Consider the following 23,605-nt stretch of genomic DNA (forward strand, 5'->3'; position numbering starts at 1 on the left):
TCTGCAGCCTAAGGACAGGCCTGGCTCTGAAGGAAAAAAAAAAATCACCTCAACACTAATCCAATATCCTATGGGAACATTTCAAACCCAAAAGGGCCTCCTCCCAGTATTAAACCAGTCCAATCCAGTTTAGCTTGTAAGGTGTGACTGAATCCAAGCATGTGGCTGAATCACAAGCCTCCAGGTCAGACTATTAAACAAGATGATTCTGACCACAGCCTTACAGTCTAATCTTCCCAATTACAGCATCTTTAAACACTTAATGTAATGAAATATGATGGTCCCAATTAAGTTCTAATTCAAAATGCAAACAATAAACAAAATCATTGCTATCCAACTGCACACTCAGACAAGTGGAAAGCTTCGGGCTACCTATTAGAAAATATTTAAATGGCATGCTCCTGAATACAAACTATCCTAAGAAAGTATTTGAGTCCTATTTGGGTAATGTTTGTAAAACATGCTTGTGAAAAGAATGCCAGGGGCCTCAAAAGGAAATTCAAATGAGTGAAGGGCATAAATTAAAAAACAAGACTAGGACAAACAGACGAGTAAGTAGAAATAATCTCTCTGCAAAGCACAGCACCCCCCTACTTAACATATCCGTACCTTTCCATCCTACCACCTTGGGTTTTCACCTGGCTCTACCACACATGTTGCTCTGTTCTTTCTAGCCTGTGGGCGCACATTCATGTCCGTGCCTGCTCAGGCAGACATATTTTCACAGTGAGTGCTGCTGTTTGGGAACTTGGCTTTCATCAATGTTCTAGGGCAGTTATCTGCCTGCAGTGACTGATAAAGTAGGACAAGTCAGGGGTTGAATTTCAAGCTAGAAGTCAGAGCTTTATTTTTCTCAAGAAGAAAAAAATCAATTTTACTGTGATAATTGGGCACACTCTTTTTTTTTTTTTCTTTAACTTTTTATTTATTTCTGAGAGAGACAGCATGAGAAGGGGAGGGTCAGAGAGAGAGGGAGCTACAGAACCTGAAACAGGCTCCAGGCTCTGAGCTAGCTGTCAGCACAGAGCCCAACACGGGGCTCGAACCCATGAACCATGAGATCATGACCTGAGCCTAAGGTGGCTGCCCAACCAACTGAGCCACCCAGGCACCCCTGGGCACACTCTTAAATAAGAGCACAGAAAAATCAGCTGAACGGTCTGTTTGTAACACCTACTATGAATAATGTGTGCTACTGATGGGAATTTTAGTCCTTTGTATCCACACTCTACAGGAGTGATGAGTCTACTGGAGTTTAGAATCCCAGTGGCTGCTGATTGTCGGTTAATTCTACTTCTCTTGCTATTAAGCTACTTACTCACCAAATGCTTTTGTGACATCCTTTTGAACTAAGTCCATCAAATCCAGTCTTCCTTGTTATTCTTTTGAATGAAAACCAAGGTTAGGGGCAATAGTGAGGCTTATTTACCTAAGATCTCTTACCAGTTGTGGTTTTCAGTGAAAAGATTTTGATATGCTTTCAAGAAAATTTACACTATACAAACAAAACAAGCCAAACGAGTAAAGATAGATGGTAGTTTTATTATTTGAATTCTTTCCATTGAAAACTGAACATAACAGACGTTCCTAGAAGGAATTAGGAACAGAATTTCCTAAAATAGAAAACCATAATGTATGTACCATTAACTTATAATTTATTTTATTTTTAATTGATGGATAGTTGACATACAATGTTATATTAGTTTCAGGCATACAACATAGTGATTCCACAATTCTATATGTTATACTATGCTCACAATGATAAGCAATAAGCATAGTTACCATCTGAATCACTGACCTATTTAAATAGAACCTATAGAGCTATCCTTTGGGATCTATTCCACTAAATCATATTACTTATTCATTCTTATTACCCATTGCATAATCCAGGCTCTTCACCTTCTTGGGGATAATATGACATATCCCAAACTACAGAACAGTTCATTTGTGGTTTTGCTCTCACTTATGCTAAGTGTTTTAATGTTCTCTTATTAGCTACAATTTTCCTCACTACATAATGGGTTGGGCTAATACTATTTTCATGGATGGGTAATTCTAAGTTCTGCAACTGATGTTGTCCCTCACTAATTTCTTTTAAGGGACAAAGACCTTAGTTGGGATTTATATATATACTATTCATGTAGTCATTTATTAAACTTATCAAGAATTCTCATGTATCTTTGCTGAATATCATTAGTTTTCAACAGTTCCCTAGCACAGCTGCTCAGGTCAACAGTTTCATTTCTTTATATCTAGTTTGTCTGCAGAGTATTAGGACAAGTAGTTACACAGAAGCATATGAGGACTGAAGACTCCTGAGCTGTCACCTCCATTATTTATAAGGTATGTCATGCTGAGTACATTAGTTTCCCTTTTAAGCCCCAGTTTCTTCAGTAATTTAATAATTTGATCATTTAAGACAAAGAAAAAAATGGAAATAGTGTCATCTATTTCACAGAACTGTGACCATTTAAAAAAAATTTTTTTAATGTTTTATTTATTTCTGAGAGAGAGAGAGAGAGAGAGAGAGAGGCAGCATGAGCAGGGGAGGGTCAGAGAAGAGAGGGAGACAAAGAATCCAAAGCAGGTTCCAGGCTCTGAGCTAGCTGTCAGCACAGAGCCCGACACAGGGATCGAACCCACAAACCATGAGATCATGACTTGAGCTGAAGTCACACGCTTAACTGACTGAGCCACTCAGGCGCCCCCTGTGACCATTTTTAAAGCTACCATATAGATAAATAGCTAACACAGAAATTGATACATGGTCAACAGTGCACACATATTTCTTGGGTGGCTTCTATGTGATAGTTACTTTCTTTTTAATTTCAGGGATGGTTTTTTTTATTGTGTAACATGTATAAATTACTTTAACTATAAAAGTTTCTCTTTATTTTTATTTCATGTTAGTCAAGTACTGATCCAGAATTAACAAACATTTTCTACACTTCAAAAGTCATATTCTCCATGGGAGCACTAATAAAAATATACTAGACAATCCAAAGTAATGTACTTGATTACGTTTTGACAGTTGACAGCACTACAAAATCTGAAGGATGCTATTATTCTGTCCCCATTTCAGATCAATATTTCTAAATCTTCAGGAGGTATGTACACAAAAATCTGACCAGATTATTTATTACAAATAATACTGGTTTACTTTTAAGTGACAAATAGGGAGCATAGGGAGCGCATGGGTGGCTCAGTCAGTTAAGCGTCCGACTCTTAATTTTGGCTCAGGTCATGATCTCATGGTGCATGAGATTGAGCCCCACGTGTGAAGCCTGCTTGAGATTATCTCTCTCTGTGTGTCTCTCTGCCCCTCACCCACTCATACTAGCTCTCTCAAAAATAAATAAATAAAACCTTAAAAAATAGTTGAAATGACAAATAGCATCCATTTTCCTTGCAATCTACAGAGAAATCTTTTATATTCTCTCTAGGGCATGCAAACTTGCTGTGTGAGCAGCACCACATCCCTCCTTCCGTCCACTCCAGGAATCTCAAAGGTTCTTTCCTGCTAAGCCCTCACTGCCTCTTAAGGTCCTTTTCAACTGAGTACTACGCACAGTTAGACTTGGTATTTAGTAGAAACCAAACCCATGTACCACCTCAGATCATTTTTATTACCTAAGTCAAACGAAATTCACATATTAAAAATAAATGCTTTTTATCTAGAAATAGACCTCTCAAACCCAATTAAGTGGATATGTTTCCACAGCAAGTCCAAAAACATCATAAAATTTAGGGGAATAATAATCAAATAAAGACAACTATAAATTAGACACTACTCTCTAATGTGACTATTGCTGCCCGATATCCAAAAATCTGCTTATAGTGATTTTTCAACTATTTATAACTTTCTCTTTTCCCTTTAGATTATTTCAAGGCATTCAACAGTGAAAACTATGTGTAGTTCAACTCCATACTTTTAATTCTTACACATGCTAGGAGAGAAGTACTCAATTACTTTTTAAGTAAAAGGAAAAGCCCAAGGACTTTTAAGCTAAAACTATAGTTCTACAGATGAAAAGTTTCTTCCAGTGAAAAAGGCCACAGTAGTATTTTATAAGACACATGATGATGAACTTAAGCAACAAAGAAATCTTGTGAGTACTTAACCCTGATACTCGGTATTTTTACCATGAATTCTAACAAGGGAAAATAAAGCCAAATAGGAAATCAAAGTTCAAAGTTAAAATGAAAAAATTTTTTTTAAGTTTATTTATTTTGAGAGGGAGATGCACGTATACATGTGTGAGAGCAGGGGAGGGGAAGAAAGAGGAAGGGAGGGAGGGAGGGAGGGAGGGAGAGGGAGAGAATCTCAAGCAGGCCCCAAACCACCAGGGTGGAGCCGGATATGGGGCCAATCCCATGAACCATGAGATCATGACCTGAGCCCAAATCAGGAATCAGATGCTTAACCAAATGAGCCATCCAGATGCCCCTCATTTTTTAAAAGATTTTAAGTAGTCTCTATACCCAACGTGAGGCTTGAACTCACAACCCCAAGATCAAAAGTCACATGCTCCACTGAGTGAGCCAGTCAGGTGCTCCAGTAAAGCTAAACAATTTTCTAAAATGATCACTCTGCCAAATTAAAAGTTCACAGCAAATAAGGGACACCTGGGTGGCTCAGTCAGTTAAGCGTCCGACTTCCGCTTAGGTCATGATCTCATGGTTCATGGGTTTAAGCCCCACATCGGGCTCTGTGGGGACAGCTAGCTCAGAGCCTGGAGCCTGTTTCAGATTCTGTATCTCCCTCTTTCTCTTACCCTCCCCTGTTCACACTGTCTCTCTCTCTCACAAATAAATAAAACATTAAAAAAAATTTTTTTTGAAGTTCAAAACAAATAATATTCACATGATTAAAATTCTCTCCTAAAGTACTCAGAGCTCTATAATATTAAACTTCCCTAGGAAATTTCAGCATTTCTGACACATACATAGGAGAAAAATGCACAGCATGTATATACTAATTCATACTTAAACTCTTTCACAAGTATTGAAGAGGCAATGTCTGGAGACCACTGTTTTTATTTTTTATTATTTAAAAAAAATTTTTTTTAAATGTTTGATTTGTTTCTGAGAGAGAGAGAGACAGCATGAGCAAGGGAGGGTCAGAAAGAGAGGGAGATTCAGAATCTGAAACAGGCTCCAGGCTCTGAGCTGGCTGTCAGCACAGAGCCCGATGCTGGGCTCGAATCCAGGAACTGTGAGATCAAGGCCTGAGCCAAAGTCGTATGCTTAATGGACTGAGCCACCCAGGCGCCCCTGGAGACCATTGTTTTTAAAGTCAGTATTTTAGAATAATAGCTGACTTTTAAATGCTTTGCCTCTACTTAAAACACTTCAAAGAGACAAGAGAACACACTCAAAGGTGCATCATGACATAAATCCTTCAGGCATAACAATACAAATATTTTTTAGTTAAGAGCCAAGATCTTATCATCCCAGATATAAAATGTGTCCAATTATGCAGTCTTCTGATGGCCTCATGGGTTAAGTCACATAAGAAGTGCAGTGTGATGACTGAAACGTCTGTATCCACTAAACCCTCTTGGCACTGTGTTACTCAAGGAGATCTGGTATTTTATTTTCAACAAGTGTAGGCGAGTTGATTCTGATTTTTCTTATTAATCAGGCAATTATACCTACCTCTACTGAAATGTCATTCCATTAAGAAGGCAGACTTGTACAGTGTTATAAAGTGGCTCTGTATGTGGGTTCGTGGGAGATTCATTATAGTTTTATTGATGTTACAATTTCCAAAATAAAAAAGAGGGAAAGAGAAAAAGGTCTCTCCCCTTTTTAAAAAAGAGGGAAAGAGAAAAAGGTCCTCAGGGTAGTGAAAAGAAAAACAGGAAAGAGAAAGAAGACAGACGGGGAGAAGGGATTTTAAATCAAGCAGACAGAGATTAAAATCTTAGCTATATGATGGATTAGCAGTGTGACCTTAGCAAACCCAAGGTTCCTCATCTGTAAAAGTGGGATAATAACAGCTCCGGGTTTGTGGGATTGTTGGGAGATCCGAATGGGATAACATAGGGAAAGCAATGAACAGAATGTCCCATATGTAGAAAGTTATCAAAATATTAACTATTCTATCTATGATTATTATTATTTTTATCAAAGAAACTTGTTAGTCTAATGAGTTATAGCTTAAGCTTACTTCATTTAAGAAGACAGTTCTTCAACAACATGATATAATTTTTTCAAAACTAAGAAAAGTAACTGAGATCAGGAAATAACATGGTTTTCAGTAAATATTTTCTGGGGATCTAGCTCCACAGAAGACAATACAAGCATGGAATCAAAAGCCAGAGGCACTGGGGTCTGAATCTCAAAGCTGCCTCTTACTCTGTGTGACTGCAAGCAAGTATTTACTCAGTGCCTCAGTTTTCATCTGTTAACTGGGGATGATACTATTCTTACAGGGTTGCTGTAAGAACTAAATAAATCAATATATGTAAAAACAGCTTAGGATAGTATCTGGCACTTTATAGTAAGTGCTATGTCAGTGTTAACTGGGATTTAGTTGTTAACAATTCTCACCAGAAAACTGTTTATGACCCCAAAGTTGGTCACTTTTGAACCCAGCTAATCATGAGAGTAACGAGCGTAGGAGACTGTAATTTGGACATGTGTGAGCTCTAAGTCTGAACTAAAACCTTAACCTACAACTCATCAGTTCTCTGTATGTACAATCACGCTCATCCACTTGAAGATTCTATAATTCAGCGGTTACTGACTACAATGCTACCAACAAAATCCAAAGATATTTTATAGCTATGTGTGTCTGTGTCTGCACCAAGCTTAGAGTGATGATCTCTTAGTGGTAGGAATGTGACGTTTCTACTTGTATTTGGTCTGTATTTCCTAACTTTCCACCATGCACGTGTACTGCTTCTCTAATAATAAAAGGTTATTTTAAAATCTGGAAATGGAAGAAACACTTCTCATATTTGTCTAAGGAAAAAGACCCCACAAATTCCATACCTGTATTTATGAATGATGGCATTAAATAGTTTTCCATCTCTCCAGCAGGTAGTGAAGTTTTCACACCGTATTCCAGCATAACCCTCTGTCGCCTGCTGCGTCCACAGGAGCAATCTCTCCTTCGCAGACATGTCCTCTGACTCCCCAGTAACGTGGATATCAGATATCTAAACACAACAGAAAGTGCTAAAATATTAGGAAGAAAGCCAGCTCAGACTGAGAACCTACTATGTGCCAAGCACTTCATAACTCTTATTTTACTTAGTCCTCATAACTCTCACTGGAAAGCTACATATATTTTTCCCATTTTACATACAGGGAAACTGAGTTTCAAAGAGGGTCACAGAAAAGGAGGATTTAACCTAAGCATCTAATTTTTGTATTATGCCAAAACATCACAGTGTTGAAAATTCTACATTCTTCTTTACTAATCATATCTGTAAAAGAATCCAACCAAAGGTTTTGCCAAGTTCAAATGGATCCAAAGTAAAACCTACAAATTAATCTATATTACCACTGCAGAGCAGGATTTTATCCAGGTATTCTGTGTAAAGAACAAAGAAGGAAACTAGCACGCTCCCCAATTAACTACATTACATAACAATTAGACCTAAAGTCTCTTTAATTTTCTCCTAAATTCTTGCTCTGCTTACTCAACAGGATCTTCTAACTGATTTTCCCCTATACTTTGTTCAGTTTCATTAAATTTTCTAAAAGTCTCTTCCACTAAATAAAGCAGGTCAGCAGTTCACAAGATTTACATTTTCTTAAGAACCTGTCTAATAACGGTCCTACTTAATCTGCTGATGATATTAAGGCACAAAGTGACTTTACCAGGGGTCACACAGTGATTCCAAAGCTGGGATTAACACCAACAAACAACTGTTCCCTCCATCAGTGCAAAGATGCAAAGCCAAGAGATTAAGAAGACAGACAGGAAGCCAGGATCAGGATGAGTAAATAAAGAATTGGAAGCAATATATAGGGAGGCACAAGTCATTTTGTAACAGGAAAAAAAATCGCTAAAGTCATGAGGTTGGCTTCTAGTCCTGGCCACTACTCCCACAGCTTTGAATAACACATTTCATGTCTGTGAGTCAACTTCCTCATCTATAAAATGAGGAGGTAGGAGGGAGAAGATCATGTTCAAGACTCCTGTCAGTCTCAAGTCTTACCCAGAGACTGTAAATACAACACCGAAGTCAGAGGTCAGAAGAGCCAGAGTCGAGCAACTGAAAGTAGAAAATTTTACAAGCCCAGACTGAAGAAAGCCTTTGACGTGCAGCAGCACTAGGCTCAGACAGGAAGGCCTTTATTCTTCCCAGCTGCCACAAGAGCGGAGGCCAGGCCAACCAGGGACGTGGCGCAGGCTACAGCAGCGAAAGCCCACGCCAGGCCTGGTGGCCCCTAACACCACCACCTGGACATGATGACGGGAGCCACACACACACTTTCTCCAGTATCCAGCAGAGACCACCGTGCCCCGCGGAGCTCGCTCTCAGCTACAGCCTGAGACGTGCTCCTTGACAACTGATTTGAAAGATGAGCTCAGGGGGCGCCTGGGTGGCTCAGTCAGTTAAGTGTCTGACTCTTGGTTTTGGCTCAGGTCATGATCTCACAGTTTGAGCTTCTGTCCAGTTCTGTGCTGACAGCATGGAGCCTGCTTGGGATTCTCTTCCTCTTCCTCTGCCCCTCCCTTGTGTGCACGCTCATGCTCTCTCTCTCTCTCTTAAACTTTTTTTTTTAACAAAGAAAGAAAGATGAGCTCAGGGTCTCAATTTAATCATCTTTCCTAAGAACCAGTGCTGATCTCCACATCACAAAAAGAACTATGTGCATACGTGAACACATTATATAGCACATACAAGAAGAATCTTATATAGCACATACAGGAAGAATCTCTTTTTTTTTTAATGTGGGGGAAAAAAGAGCAGAAAAATCACCAATATTATTCTACCCAACTTCCAACTGATACTCTGATCTGAAAGTATGCTAGAGAGCCCTTCTAGTACATCTCAGGAGTTTAAATCTTATCTCTACCATTTATGTTCAAGTTCCTCCACTGCTTCAAGAACATCCTCTGACTTGGAAAATAACGATGGTAATAGTTATTATGATGTCTCATGAGAATTCAACACGAGCACAGTGTAATGTCAGCAACTTTACTGTTGTGGTTATTACTACTCTATTCAACAAAGGGAAAAGCAAAAACTTGGCTTTATTATTCTCCCAGTTCTCCTACTATAAAGAGAAGTAAAAAGGTTTGTTTTTTTCTAATGTTTACTTATTTATTTTGAGAAAAAGAGAGAGCACGAATGAGTGGAGAGGGAGGGAAAGAGAGAATCCCAACCAGGCTACACACTTGTCAGTGCACAGCCCAATGCTGGCCTTGAACTCACGAACCATGAGAACCTGAGCCAAAATTAGGAGTTGGATGTTCAACGTAATCAGCCACCCAGGTGCCCCAAGAAGTAAAAATTTTTAAATCTGCTGCCTCAAACAAATCAACATCTACAAAAACAAGGGTTCAGAGAAACAAATCTAGGAAACTATAAACAAGAAAGTTGTGCCTCCAGGCAAAATCTCACAACAGGCTTCTCTTAGTTTTTACAAATTATAAAATCAACTGCCTCTGGGAACCCTTACAACACAGGAGCTATGGGAGCTACGAGCTATGTGGGTGGTAATTACAAGTAAATAAAGAAAAGGGAGAGAGCTGGAAAGGGGCAGGGGGGATGCTTTTTTCTGCTGGTCAAGAATGTTCCTTGCCAGTCCAGCCACAGAATTACCTATTCACAAGGGAAGTCAGTAAATTTCAACTACAAGGTAAGTTTAATAGGTTCAAGTGCTGCTCAGCATTTTACCCCAGGAAGGATATTAAAGGGGGAGTTCTGAGGTCAAAAAATGGTCTAAATACCAACTAGGAGAAAACAGTAAGTCTAATTAAATAAATTTCCAATGGATGAATTTCAGATTGTAACTCCCACACAGCACTTCAGACTATTACACGTGCAGACACTATTTAAAAAGCTGTGATTTTCAAATGTATATTCAACTATTATGAACCAAACTTTAACATAATCAAGGACTACGAACACACTGACTCATTTTCAGCTTTTCCTGCCATTTCCAATTGCCTGAGTATTATTTCTACAGAGAAACTCAAGATATTTTTTAAAATGTCCTGTTACCATTAACTGCTACCTCCCTGAGTATGTCAAACTTTTCATGGTACTGTGCAACCAAAACCAAAATTAAAAATAAATTAAACCCTAAAAATTATGTCTGCAGCTGTCACTGATGACCCCTGATTTAAAATCTGTGCATTCAGCAAAACAGTCTGAATCCTCCATCAGTGAAAGATCAGGTATTATTATCTAGGAAGTAATCGAGCTTCCTCCCTTCAGATCCTGGAGGCAATACAGAGACTAGAGGAGATTTCCATTCATGCTGCCTGGGTTCACATTCCAACTCCATGAGTTCATGGGATTACAACCCAGAGCCATTCACATCATCTCTCCAAAATCTGTATTCCCCATTTAAAAAACATAAATGATGACAGAATTTCTAGCTCTTTGAGTGGTTCTAAAGATTCCATAAAATAAAGCCACATCAAATGCTTAGCACAGTGCCTGGCATACAAATGTTAACTTCTCCCACAGCAATTTTATTAGTAGTATTTGCCACTTTAAAGTTCCTCACCAACAATCTGTCAGCTAGCACCTAAAGCAAACAAAACCCTTTACACCAGAGTTCCTTTTGGAAACTTGAAGCCTTCATGCCTCACATCCAGGTCATTGCTGGCTACCAACCAAATTCAAGCTCTTCCTGTCACTGAGCTTCCAGAGCCTGTTTATCATCCCTGCCTCATCTCTCCTGACCCAGCTTGGCGCTACTCTCAAGCTGTCCAGAAATATCTATTCCATGGTAAACAAAGTCTCCTACATCTTCAGTGCCTTCATGTTTCTACCATTTTACTGAATTAGGTCTGCCCCTCTTTCCCCAGGTCAAGTCCCACATACCACCAGACAGGGCAAGCGTATTAGAATCCCCCAATGATGCAAAAGCAATAGTTTTCAAACTGTGACCCATAGGTACAAAGACCCCTTGTTTACACCACGGGCCACTCACTCTTGCACCATCATCTTCTTCTCCTTAAAAATGATCCCTGCGGGTAGGAGACGGGTTAGATGGGAGATGGGCATTAAGAAGGGCACTTGTGAGGAGCACTAGATGTTGCGTGTAAGTGAATCACTGAATTCCACTCCTGAAACCAGCACTGCACTGGTACATTAACTACAATTTAAATTTAAAAAAAAAAAAAAAATCCCTGCATCTCCCAAAGATCTGACACCTGGCTCGTCGTGTACCTGTCTCCATGCTGTGCCACATCCTCACAGTCCTTCTGTCCACTTCATCCATTCACACACCTATTGCTACATCTTGGACCTCACTGTCTTACACCACAACTAGTCCACCTCTGACATTTAACTTCCAATGATTTCCGAGAGCTCAAGGGTTGCTTTCCAATCCGTCCATTCTCTAATCCTGATCTGTCTGAGGCATCTGTCACTGGCAGTCTCTCCTCCCTGGCTTCTTTGATGTCACTCCTTTCTGGTTTTCCTCCTGCATCCTTGGCCATTCCTTCTCAGTCTGCAGTAGAGGCTCCTCTGCTACCCTTCCTTTAGTGCTTTTCCCTGGGCTCAGTCCTCAGCACAAGCCTCTTGTCACTCCCCCTGGATAATCTCACCTTCTACAATGGTTTCAACTGACATTCCTCATACTGATGACTCTGGGATCCCCACACTGCTCCCAAACCTTACGCCTGAATCTAAGACCCATAAATTCCAACTCCCTAATGAACACTTCTGACAAAATAGTAAAACTAACCATATATTGAGCACTTCAATGAGCCAGACAGTGTGTTGAAGCACTTCCCAAATATTATCTCATCATCGTAAGATACAATCTCATTTTACAAATGATAATGAAACACAAAGTGGTTATGTGACTTGCTCAAGTGCACACAGACTACTAACAGGTAGAAGTAAAATCTGAACTTGCATCCACCTGGCTCCGCTGTGCTTTATCTCACAATCTCTCTAAACTCACTGGAGAGAAAGCTGAATTTCTCTTCCTCCATCCTGTTCTTCCTTCTATATCTGTTGCTCAGAGGATGACCCCATCATTTACCTAGTTGCTCCAAAATCAAAAACCCTGAGTTCATCCATGATGCCTTTATCTCCATCTGTACCTACCTTCAATTGGTCACAGGGTCCTAGGCAGCCTCTTCTCTCCTCCCTCCCCTTCAACACTCACCCCAAAAAACACCTCATGCTCCAGCCACACTGAACCACTTCTTGTTCCTTCAAGACAAATACATTTCCAGAGGATACTATGCATTGATATATGCTACTGCTTACTTACAGAATGCCCTCACCAGCCACCACCCCGCTCAACCCCTTCACTCATCCATCTCTCTGAGGAAGTCCCAGCTGATTCCACCTCCAGGGTCTGTGACAGATGTCCGACCATCCTCTGTGCTTCCACAGCAGTGCACACATACTGCCATAATAGCACGTGTTGTGTGTTATTATTATCTGTTGATATATCTTCTTTCCCTCTAAGGTGTGAGCAAACATATACAAAGTAACAGTGTGTTTTTCATTTTAGTATTACAGTGTCTAACTCTATCACTGTATGGCACATAATAGACAGTAAATGCCCATGAACATGTATCTTTGTGATTGAGTCAGGCACCTTTGGAATTTAAATTATTTCATTCAGGCAACCAGGATATCCTTGGTTATCATATACTTCAAGGTCCCACACAAAAAGGAGAGATTTTGTTACCTACACTGAATGTGCAAACTCCACCAACAAAACTGATGCATCCATAAAAATGTCACCCAACCATTTTTTGTAGGTTTTTGCTTACTATATACACAATAAAAATGACACAGTTGACATTCTCCAAGAAAATTTATTTTGGCACTGTATAAAAGTAACCTAAATCTAGTATTCTCCAAGTTCAAGGACAGTATGATGGGAGGAGATTGACATATTTGAGTTAAAATGTCTCTATTGCAAGTCAAAGTGAATTCCAATGTCAATCTTACAGTATCTTTTAAGACAAAATTATGGTTAAGTCTAGAACGGTATGGGGCTCAGCAAAGCTTCCACCTTCTTCTAGAACTGAGTCACACTACTGGAAATCTGAAGTTTATGTGAACTTCCATGTTTTGGTCTGGCTTTCCACTTTACCTACAATCAAAGTAATTCTTTCAGCTTATTTTATTTAATTTTTCAACTAAACAACTTCACTGACCTTTTTTCTGGCATATCTGCTTTCAATGTGAAATTTCAGTAAATAGTTTTCACTTGAATTACAGAGGAAATGTCATTTCATTTTTATTTGAAGTCCAGAATGTGGTGGTGCCATGACATGGCTAAAACAAGAAAGGGTAATTTGCCTTCTACCACTATTCTATTTATGCGTATGCCTCTTCAAAGACAGTCCAGACTGAAATTTGGAAATCTACAAGGTTTTTATGTGAAGAGCAAGTATTTTCCAGAGCCCTGGCCAAAGCTGGTTTACAGCGAACAGTTCCAGGCTTTAAAAATACATAACATAAGGCATTCTCAAAAACAGCATGGTCATGTTATTAGACAGTGGGTTCTCCAAATGTAGACTCTGAAAGTATTGTTCCTCCTGGTAAATCTCAAAAAAACTTAATCGTTTGGATAGGAAGGCCTCAAACCCATTTGAATAAGAAATATGCCTGCTGGCTATATACTTTAACAAAATTATTTTAAGCCATTTAGGGTATTAAAAAAGAATCCAGATACCAAGTATATGAAGTCATTTTCATAATTCAGGATCCTGAGCTTTGAGAATAAAGAAGTCACCATTTCTGTTTTGTCTTTTCACTCCATATAAGATCAAAAACTGAAATTAAAAACCCCAAAACCTCAGCCTAAAAAAAATGCTATCAACAAAACAAAGCCCTCATATTCTTTCCTACATCCACATCTCTTCTTCCCACATTACCTCTACCTTTACACACAACACTAATGTTTTACTACATAATTTCCCTTCTTCCTCTTGGCAAAACTGAGACAACATACAATGACTGGAACATTAATAAATGGAACAGAAAGAACGTGCAAGGGGCAATCAGAGAAGTCTCTGGACAGGGGAAGGGGTGGGGTGCAGACAGAATTCAAATACAAGAAAGAAAGCCTGACCCAAATTCACACAGTTCTAACTGCCTGCTCAGGGATGAGCTCTCTTCCATAGCGCACATCCAACCAAGTGCCTCATAGAGCACTATCAGGAAATGTGAACCACAGTCTCACCCAACAGCTCAGAGACACAGTACACAACCAAAAACAAATGGACTGTTTGCTTCTGCAAATTGAGCCCAAGAAACCAGTGCTAGAATTCTCAAAACAAAACATCATGAGGTGCTCCAACACTCCTGAAACCTCCTCATGTGTGATGACTCATCAAGCCACTCAAACTCATGCAGCTGCTGGTTTCCTGCATCCCTAAGAAAGACATGAGCATCTAGTAACATGAATATATTAGCTATCCCAAAGTTGTTTTTAGGGGAGAGGAGGGTCTTATATTTCCTGTTTTCTCTCTTTTCCCACTACAAACTATTGAGTGGCGATAACTACTCTCCTTGGTCTGGACCATCACCTCTAGCCTCCAATGGCAATACCAATGATATCTTTTAAGATACAGTCATGAGACACCTGGAATAATATTGGGCTCAAGTGAGCTTCCATCTCTTTCTAGAATTAAAACTAAGCCTCAGCATCTGGATGAGTAATAGTCTCCTAACTAGTCTCATTGCACCAAGTCTCGGCTTACTTTCAAATGCCATTTCAGGTTGTTCCTGACTCTGCAGCCACAGTATTCCAGTTCAGTCTTGGCTGCTCTCTCGACTCAAGGCATCCCCTTCCTATTCTATGATCACACCATCTGAACTTCAAACCATGTAAATCACACGTTCCCTCTCTCCTAGGGTCCTCTGTTCAAGCTACTACTCCTGTTGGAACATTCTCCTCATACGCTGCCCAACATGACACAGAATAGGTATTCAATATCTGCTGAATAAGTAGAAGGAGGAAAATAGAAGGCAAGATCAGAAACATGTTTCGTGTTTTCATTTGAGATGAGTGAGTTTTAACCTGTCATGTCACGTAAGACTTGTCATTTTAGAAAAGAAAAAGGTTTCCAATTAAGCTCACTTTCCAATAATAATAGAATGCCCTGACCACTGCACAAAAGTACCCAGTACCAAGCTCAAGCCCAGAGATTACTCAGTGAGAACCCAACATTAAGTAGTGAAACTAAGCTTCATCTAAATCATTTTCCTAAAACAATTCCATAAACTTGACACAACAGATTACCTCAAAATGTCTTTCCAATGAAAGAAAACAAGCCAACGTAACCCATCTCATAGCACATTCTGATTTCATTCACAGTTTATTGCTAGATGACCCACTTACTGCTAAATGAATTGCAACAGCCTCACTGCGCTGATCAGCTGAGGCCATAAATGTGAAAGTCCTCTGAGCAAAGTCAATGCCACCAGACAACTGGACAACAGGAACACCCTAATTTTACAGATGTTGTCATGGTTCTGGCATGCACTGAGAACATAAGAACAGCCAACTTGCAAAGCTGAGTTGGACACTCCCTAAAAGATTCACGTTAAAAAAAAAAGCACGTATTTTATACTTCTATACGAGGCAAATCACGCAACCTTTATTTTTCTTATTATTTAAATAACTGCCATTTGTTTAAAAGATTTAAAAGTTTAATCAAATTTACTACTTAAATAATTCATGTGTAATATTGGAAAAGTCAACATGCCTGAAGTAAAAAGAACTAGGATGTTTAGCTTAGAGAAAGCTATAACTATACTTAAGGACTAAGGAATCAGGGGAACTTAAACTGAAAGTACCCAAAGGCACTTGGAGGACTCCTTGGTTTCACGTGTGAGCAAGCTGAGGTTACAAGAAGTGAAGTGACTTGACCAGCATCTCCCATGCTAGTGGAAGGCCTAGGGTGTGGACTTAGGTTTCCTAAATTCCAATTTAGAATCTGCAAGAAGTTTCTCCTGCACATTTAGAAAAGAAGTCTATCCTTACAACTCACACTAATTTTTCCTCCGGGTCAGTAGCCACAGTGAGTTCTTCCTTTCAGTGCACCTTCTGCTGGGAAAATGGCTGTACACACACAGGTCACGAAAGAGCACCCCCTACCTTTGCCTTAACCTCTGAAGTCCCCTTTTCACTGGAGCTTCTCAGTCTCTATACTGGCAAAGTAGCTGATATAGAAAACTCTACATATTTTCAGAGGAAGCTACACCCCTGGATCTCTCACATAAACTGAAGGTCAGGGTTCACAGCAGTCTTCCTCACAAAACACAACACCTTAACTGACAGCTTTCCCCCTCCACACACACACAGAATAGTAGATTTGTCTCTGGCATCATGTTCTCCTCTTCTCTCATATCAGAACTACTATCAATAATGTCCCTGAAATGTACATGTACTAAGGTGTCAATAACCAATATGAGCTCCAAGAATTTGTTCATCCGAGGGGGTATTTCTGCTCCATCAAGCTGACAAAATTTTAAATTAGTTACAGAGTTAGAGGAATATACTGTCTGACAAATAACAGGTATTCAGTAAATATTTGCTTAAAATATAGTGAGAGGATGAGTAGAGTTGGGGAGACAGAAGGAGGCAGCCTACTCTACTTATGCAGAGTGCTTCATGCCCATAGGAAAGAAATGCCCTGTTACACATTTGGAAAACATACAGCTTTACCACTCAGCAGATGGTTACAAGATGTTTCCTCTTTTCCACAGCAGCAGAAGACAGTAATAAGATAGAAGTTATCAAGTACTTAACGACAGGTTAAGTAAGTCCTTTTCACATATATTACCTCATGTAATGCTCAAAACACACCACCTTGTTTCACAGATGCGGAAAGTATGACTTGGGTTAAATTTCAGTCTTCTGATTCAAGATTTCAGAAGTTCCCTTTCCTCTGCTTTCCCAAATCTGTACTGACTCCCTACAACAATCCAGAAAAAGCTGTACCTACCAGTGAACCATCTCATTTTATAAAAGCAAACACTGATTTAAGGGACACACTAAATATAGAAATGATAGCTAGTCAATGTTCTTCCTTGCAGGACACAAAACAACTATTGGTTCAGAGGGTTGTACACAAGAGTGGTATCAAAGGAAATTCAATTCCTTCATATATTTCTGTTAAAAGAGTTTATACTCTTTTTGAGAGTGTTCAGGTATGAATAAGAATGAAAGCTACAGGTTGGAAAAAACGGACTGCAAAATTCTTCTACCTCCAAAGTTTCTTAACATAATTATTTCATGAGTAAAAGTATAACAGCGAGAGGAAGACTGCCACAGAGCTGTGGAAGGTAGTGACCTGTGTTCAATTCCTGACCCCACCACATACTAGCCCTGTGGCCTTTCTGGGCCTCAGTTTCCTCTCATGTAAAGTATCTCCTCATATAGATGTTGAGAGCCTAAAATGAGACACACACAGGGTTTAGAACAGTACCCGCCCCACAGTGAGCAGAGGTAACTGCACACCAAGTGGGGACTATTGCTTAAATTCTTTTATTCACACTACTCAACAGTTTAGTCAGACAAAAGCAAATCCCATATTGAGTTTGTCAACACAGGCAAATATTTCCAAGCCAAAATGTTTGCTTCCAAAGACAACCTCTTCAAAGATGTTTTAACTATTTTGGCAGAAACAAATGTAATCAACACATTTTTAGTCAGTGCTTCCAAGTTTCAAAAATGTGTGAAAATGCTCCACAAAATATTTTTAACAGCAAAGTTGGCACAAATATTTTGAAAATTCTATCTAGCTATAACTGTCTCCCTAAAAGGAAGAGTTGAATAAAGGATAAAAGCAAAAAGTTGACAAGGTGCAAGTACTAATACTCTAAACTAATGGCTACATTTAGCAAATGCTCATTTATTTCTTAATCAAATATGGAGGGAAATATAACTATCCTTCTTATACAGCAAAGGTTTTAAATTTTTACATGTCCTTCATTTAACTGAAAAGATCAAGGCATTGTAATGCTGAAAAAGATCCAAATTCTATGCAACTATTTTATAACTAAATTTTCACAAACTGGTTATGAAATCCAAATAAAAACTAACAATGGTAAACATTTTTAAAAATTAATAAATGTCTTCTCATTATAAAAGATGAAATGGTTCAGAAAGGAATGAGTCAGTCAGCTGTAAACCGAATGATCTTTTTTTCAAAATCAATAGACCAAAGCTATCATATAAAAGGAGAAGGATTTAGATTTTATCCTAGCACTTGAACTCTAAGTAAGAATTCTGTAGTCTAAGATTCATAAAAGACTTGGTCAAAGAAAATAATATCAGATAATTATGTTTCAGCGAGTTTAAATATTAATGTATTCTAACATTTTGAGATAGCTCTCAATTTTTTTAAGTTTTAAAATACAAAAATCAATTAAAAATTAAACTCTTCATTATTTAGAGACTGATAATATAATTTGCAGAATATCCACACTCCTTATTTCTCATCCTTCTCTTCTTGGCTTCTTTTTCTTGGTTACTGAACTGTACATTGGCAATTCACCAAAATATTAAAAGGAACATAAGAAAAGTTTGGTTTTCATTAGTTAATATGGCTACACAGTATGGTGGGAAGTTAAAGTTCTTCATGACTATCATCCCAGAGGCCTAACTTTGCAGTGACTAAGTTTACAGTCACGGTCCCTGTTATTTGTTCTGCACAAACAATGGGATATACTGCATGCAAAAGAGTGCTATATTTTATTTCTCTCAGAGTGCCTCATTTGGTTCAATATAAAGGTACATAGTAAGTGCCTGATAGAGAAATAAAAGAAAAGGGAGATGGAGGAAGAAGTGAAAACACTAAACAAATAAAAAGGTATGCAATTATACACATGGATTCATAGATATTTAAAAGTGAAAGACAGGTATATGGGAAAATGTAGGTAACTCGTATCAGTTAAGAGTTAAGCTTGGTATTTATGTGGGTGAGGGTCAAGCTCTTCCACTTACTGACTGAGTGACCTAAGCAAGTTACTTAACTTTCCTGAGGCTCAGTTTCCTCCTCTGTAAAATGGAGCTAAAAATAGAACCATTCCATAGGCTTGCCCTGAAGATTAAATATCATGATGGTGAAGAGTCTGGCATATTAGGACTTAACAAATACTATTATAATTAATAGTAGATCTAGTCCAATATCCTCCTTTTCTAGAAAATGAAACTGAGCTTAAAGAAATGAAAGAAAGTTGTCCAAGTCGTACAGCTAACTGAGGCAAAGGCTGATTAGAACTCAGATCCCCTGCCTCCTGGGCCCATAATCCACACTGCTTATCAGAAAACCCACACTGAGGGGCACCTGAGTGGCTCAGTCAACTGAGCGTCCAACTTCAGCTCAAGTCATGATCTCGTGGTTCATGAGTTTGAGCCCCACATCAGATTCACAGCTATCAGCCTGTCAGCACACAGCCCACCTCCCATCCTCTGTCCCCCTTTCTCTGCCCCTCCCCCACTTGTACTCTCCCAAAAATAAGTAAATATTATTTAAAAAAAAAAAAGAAAAATGGAATGGAAAACTACATTGAGAAGAGAACAAGAAGCAAATGCTAAGCTAGGGTAATGCTGGTTCCCAAAATTTAGTATTTTTAAGAAACATGTTTTTTAAGAAGCATGTGTCTAAAACATATGCCACATTCTCTTATGCCCCACCAGAACATACTCTGATCAAGTTAACTCAGGGGTAAGGTGCTTCCTATAAGCATTCCAGATAATTCTACAGTAGGGACCCTGCAGTTAGACTTGGAGAAATACTGCTGTAGAATAAGAAGAGTAATGAGCTCCCTATCCACAGCCTTGGCCATTAGAATCATCTGTGGAGCTGCACCCTGATCTATTACAATCACTGGGGTGACATCTAGGCACCTGTTTAATTTTTTTTTAACATTTCTTTTGAGAGAGAGACAGAGAGACAGAGTGTGAGGGAGGGGCAGAGAGAGAGGGAGACACAGAATCTGAAGCAGGCTCCAGGCTCCAAACCGTCAGCACAGGGCTCGATGCAGAGCTCAATCCCACAAACTGTGAGAGATTATGACCTGAGCCAAAGTTGGACGCTTAACTGACTAAGCCACCCAGGTGCCCCCAGACACCTTTATTTTGTAAAACCTCCTCAGGTGACACCTACATGTGGTCAGTTAGAGATCCAATGGCTATAAACAGAGAAAACTACCATCTTTGCTGAGATCAATGTAACAAGACTAGAAAGAGGTGGGATCTGTGAAACTAGGGAAGTAAAAATGCTTTGTGGGAAAAGCTCAAGGCAAAGGTAGGAGACCTTGTCACAAGGTACAGGGAGCATGTGAGTCTTAGACAAGAAATCCCTTTAGAAGGTGATTGCAATGAGCTCATTCCTCCCTGTTCCCAAACATGCCCTGCCTTTTCTACCATTGTATATAACACTCATCCTTCACAGAGGAACATCAACTCCTATAAACAACAACCCCTGTTCTGACCTCACAGCAATATCCTTCAGCACTCTGACAACTAATCAAAGTAGCTGTGGAGTAGTTCAACTCAGCTACTGCCATTTACTGTGTTGCCTTAAGACATTATTTAACCTTAGTTTTGAATTATTCATTCTATGAGAGAAGAACTGTCAATTTTGCCTAGTCATAGAGTTGTTAGGATAATCAAAAGATACAATGTGTCTAAAATCCTTCTTCCATTTCCAAAGCAATACACAAATCTAAGATACTCCTTTATTTACAGCTCCTGATCCGACGCAAGACATCACATGATTATGAGATTTTATTTGGTAGGCACTCAAGGAGCGGCGGGCTGAGCCACCTCTACACAGCCACTGGGCCTGGAGGAGCACTCTAGGACAGCAGAGGATGGCAAGGATTTAAAGGGGAGGTAGGTTGATCACCCATACTAAGAATGATAAACTTCACAGGACCAGGGAAGTTAAAGTCAGAGGCCTGCACTAAATCGAAGGTTAAGAAAAGTTCAGAGGTTGGTACACTATTCTACTTGGAGGTTAACTCAAAGTCATCAACCTCAATCCTGCAAACAAATAACCGAGAAAAAGAGTGGATCCAATAGGGAAGATATGAAAAAGATCCTGAAGAAATAAATAAAAGGAATGACGGTTAACCAGTCATTTCTGAGCCGCAATGCTAATAAAGGGCTGAGAGCTCTCATTTGCATTTAATTCTCCAATAAAAAAAAGTAGAGTCCAATGCAAGATAAATAGTTCCATGCATAGTTCTAACCAAAGGTAATTAAGCAAACAGAATCAAACACCTCCAGGGTAACGGGAAAAATGTCCTCAAAGGAGTACCTAAGCTGTTGGTTCTGACTCTTTGTAAGCCCCAGAATGAAGAGTCTTTTTTTGGACTGCAAGAAGTAAGACGCCAACCTCCTCAGACAAATAATGACTATCCCATTCCGTTTCTACCACAAAAGATATAAGGCTTTGTTAAGTACTTCCATATCACAATTATTTAACAAATCTAACTGGCAGGTTTTCTTTTGGCATACATTTACCATTTAAGTTCCAAAAATCTTTAGTTACTCCAGTTAGAAACATCAAATCCTTAGCATGGGGATAATACAAGGGGAAGGTTTGTGTGCCACTTAGGAAACAGACTTTAAGAATTTCCATTGCTGAAAAATTGTAAGGCTTACAAGAAGCCAAATTATACAAAAAAACAGCTGGAAAACGTGGAGCAAAGCAAGAGGTTGCATTAGTAAACATGAAACAGCTAAGTCATTTCCTTTTGCACTGACATGGGCTATATGTTTTCTTCTTGAAATGAAACCACTGAAAATGCAAATATAAGGGATGACATAATATTGGCAAGGTGTGGTGGTGTATGTAAACTGGAACACCTTCAGAGAATTCAGCAGCTAAGGCCCAAAATGATCATGCACACTGATGCTCATAAAACTTCATTCTATCACTATGCCAATGATCTCTGCTGACCTTGCCGAGACTGTGTATTTTCACATACTCCATTTATGTCCAAAGTTTGTGTGAAAAAACTAAGTTAGAAGTATCTTAGAGAAAAATCGCAACTAGTAACATGTAGAGGCCCTGAGTAATTCATGTTTCAAGCAAGTAAATAAATTTTACTTACATTTTAAATGTACATTTTACACTTGCATTTACATTTTAAAGACAAGTGAAAACCCTAGAGAAGTAACTTGTCTAAAGCTAAATATCAGTGTTAGGAATAAAGATCTCAACTTCCTGCCAGTTAGTGTCATACTGAAATTCCTATGACATGCTGCCCAAATGTTTCTGATTTTAGATGGGGGCTGAGGAACAACTTATGTAGCAAAGAGACAATGGATTTGGGTGATTTTATCTGTGCTACCCACCCCAACACACACACACACACACACACACACACACACACACAAATTTAAACCAAGTATATGAGTGCTCCAGTGCATGAAAACTGATAGAGAACTAGAACTGACTTTTCCAAACTTCTCAATCAGCGAGCCAGCACTGACAGATAACTGTATTGTATTCTCTCTACATCTGTCATGAAGCTACTGTCTTCTCATGACTATTTTCTGATTCAATTTTGCCTACAAGTTTCCAAAGCCTATTCCATAGTCAAGAAACGTGACCTAGAGAACTTCAGAAGATGTGCATTCTCTTAAAGTGATGCTCTTTTAAGTCTTCCAACAATGACAAAAATGTATAGAGGTTTAAAGTGTTATCAAAGAATGTGGAAATCACAGAAAGTAAATATTAATAATAATCAAACCTAAGATTACAAGTAATAAAATGCACCAAGAGCTCTCCAAATTCCACACAAGCTAATATGAAAATAACTTAAAACAAACAAATTACAGAACCTCCCTCAGATTATGAGCACTGGGAGTACTTATTTATACCTTCAACTCAGACTCTGCCTTTCACTTACCTCATTTCCATCTGTGTCCTTGGAAGCAGAGGACACAAGAGTACAGAGGGAATGACACCTCTTTTTTTCAAAGTGAAAACTGTATATTTCACAAGGGTAAAATCTCTCAATGTTTTGCTTCTCTTGAACACTGCTATAATTTTTTGATGGGTCTTCAGAAAACCCACTTCTTTCAGATGATCTCTCTGTACCATAGTGAATGGAGCTTAAGCTGGCTGCCTTTTGTAAAGAGAAAACATCAGTTTTCCTTTGGAATGTTATTTCTCTCCTGTTGACATCGTCTAAATGCCCCCTCCTCTTTGCACAATATGGAGTGCTGTCCTTTTCTGGAATCCTTTCGTCCAGATCACTAACTTTTACTTCTGTTTCACTGTCATCAGCAGAAGTGTCCACATGGCAAGACTGACTGCTCACAGCACTCGGCAGAAGTTTCTGTTTAAAATCATCAACTACAACTTCTGTCCCCTCCGGCTGAATACCACCTTCCGGTGTGAGGTTTGGGGTAGCAGGTCCATCCCGCACTGGTCCCCGGAGTAAAAGAGCCGGCTGTA

The 23,605-nt window shown here is 39.1% G+C and overlaps 1 protein-coding gene across 2 annotated transcripts in view; it reads right to left on the bottom strand.

Annotated features, from left to right (window-relative positions):
* Positions 1-23,605, bottom strand: part of DST (dystonin) — a 503,880-nt gene that overhangs the window by 194,594 nt on the left and 285,681 nt on the right. For both annotated transcript variants that reach the window (XM_077769079.1, XM_077769080.1), the window contains exon 9: positions 7,000-7,166. In XM_077769079.1, the coding sequence (XP_077625205.1) occupies positions 7,000-7,166 (167 nt within the window). The remainder of the gene's footprint in view (positions 1-6,999; positions 7,167-23,605) is intronic.

The sequence above is a fragment of the Crocuta crocuta genome, unplaced genomic scaffold (assembly GCF_008692635.1).
Source record: "Crocuta crocuta isolate KB4526 unplaced genomic scaffold, BGI_CrCroc_1.0 scaffold205, whole genome shotgun sequence".
Taxonomy (NCBI): Eukaryota; Metazoa; Chordata; class Mammalia; order Carnivora; family Hyaenidae; genus Crocuta; species Crocuta crocuta.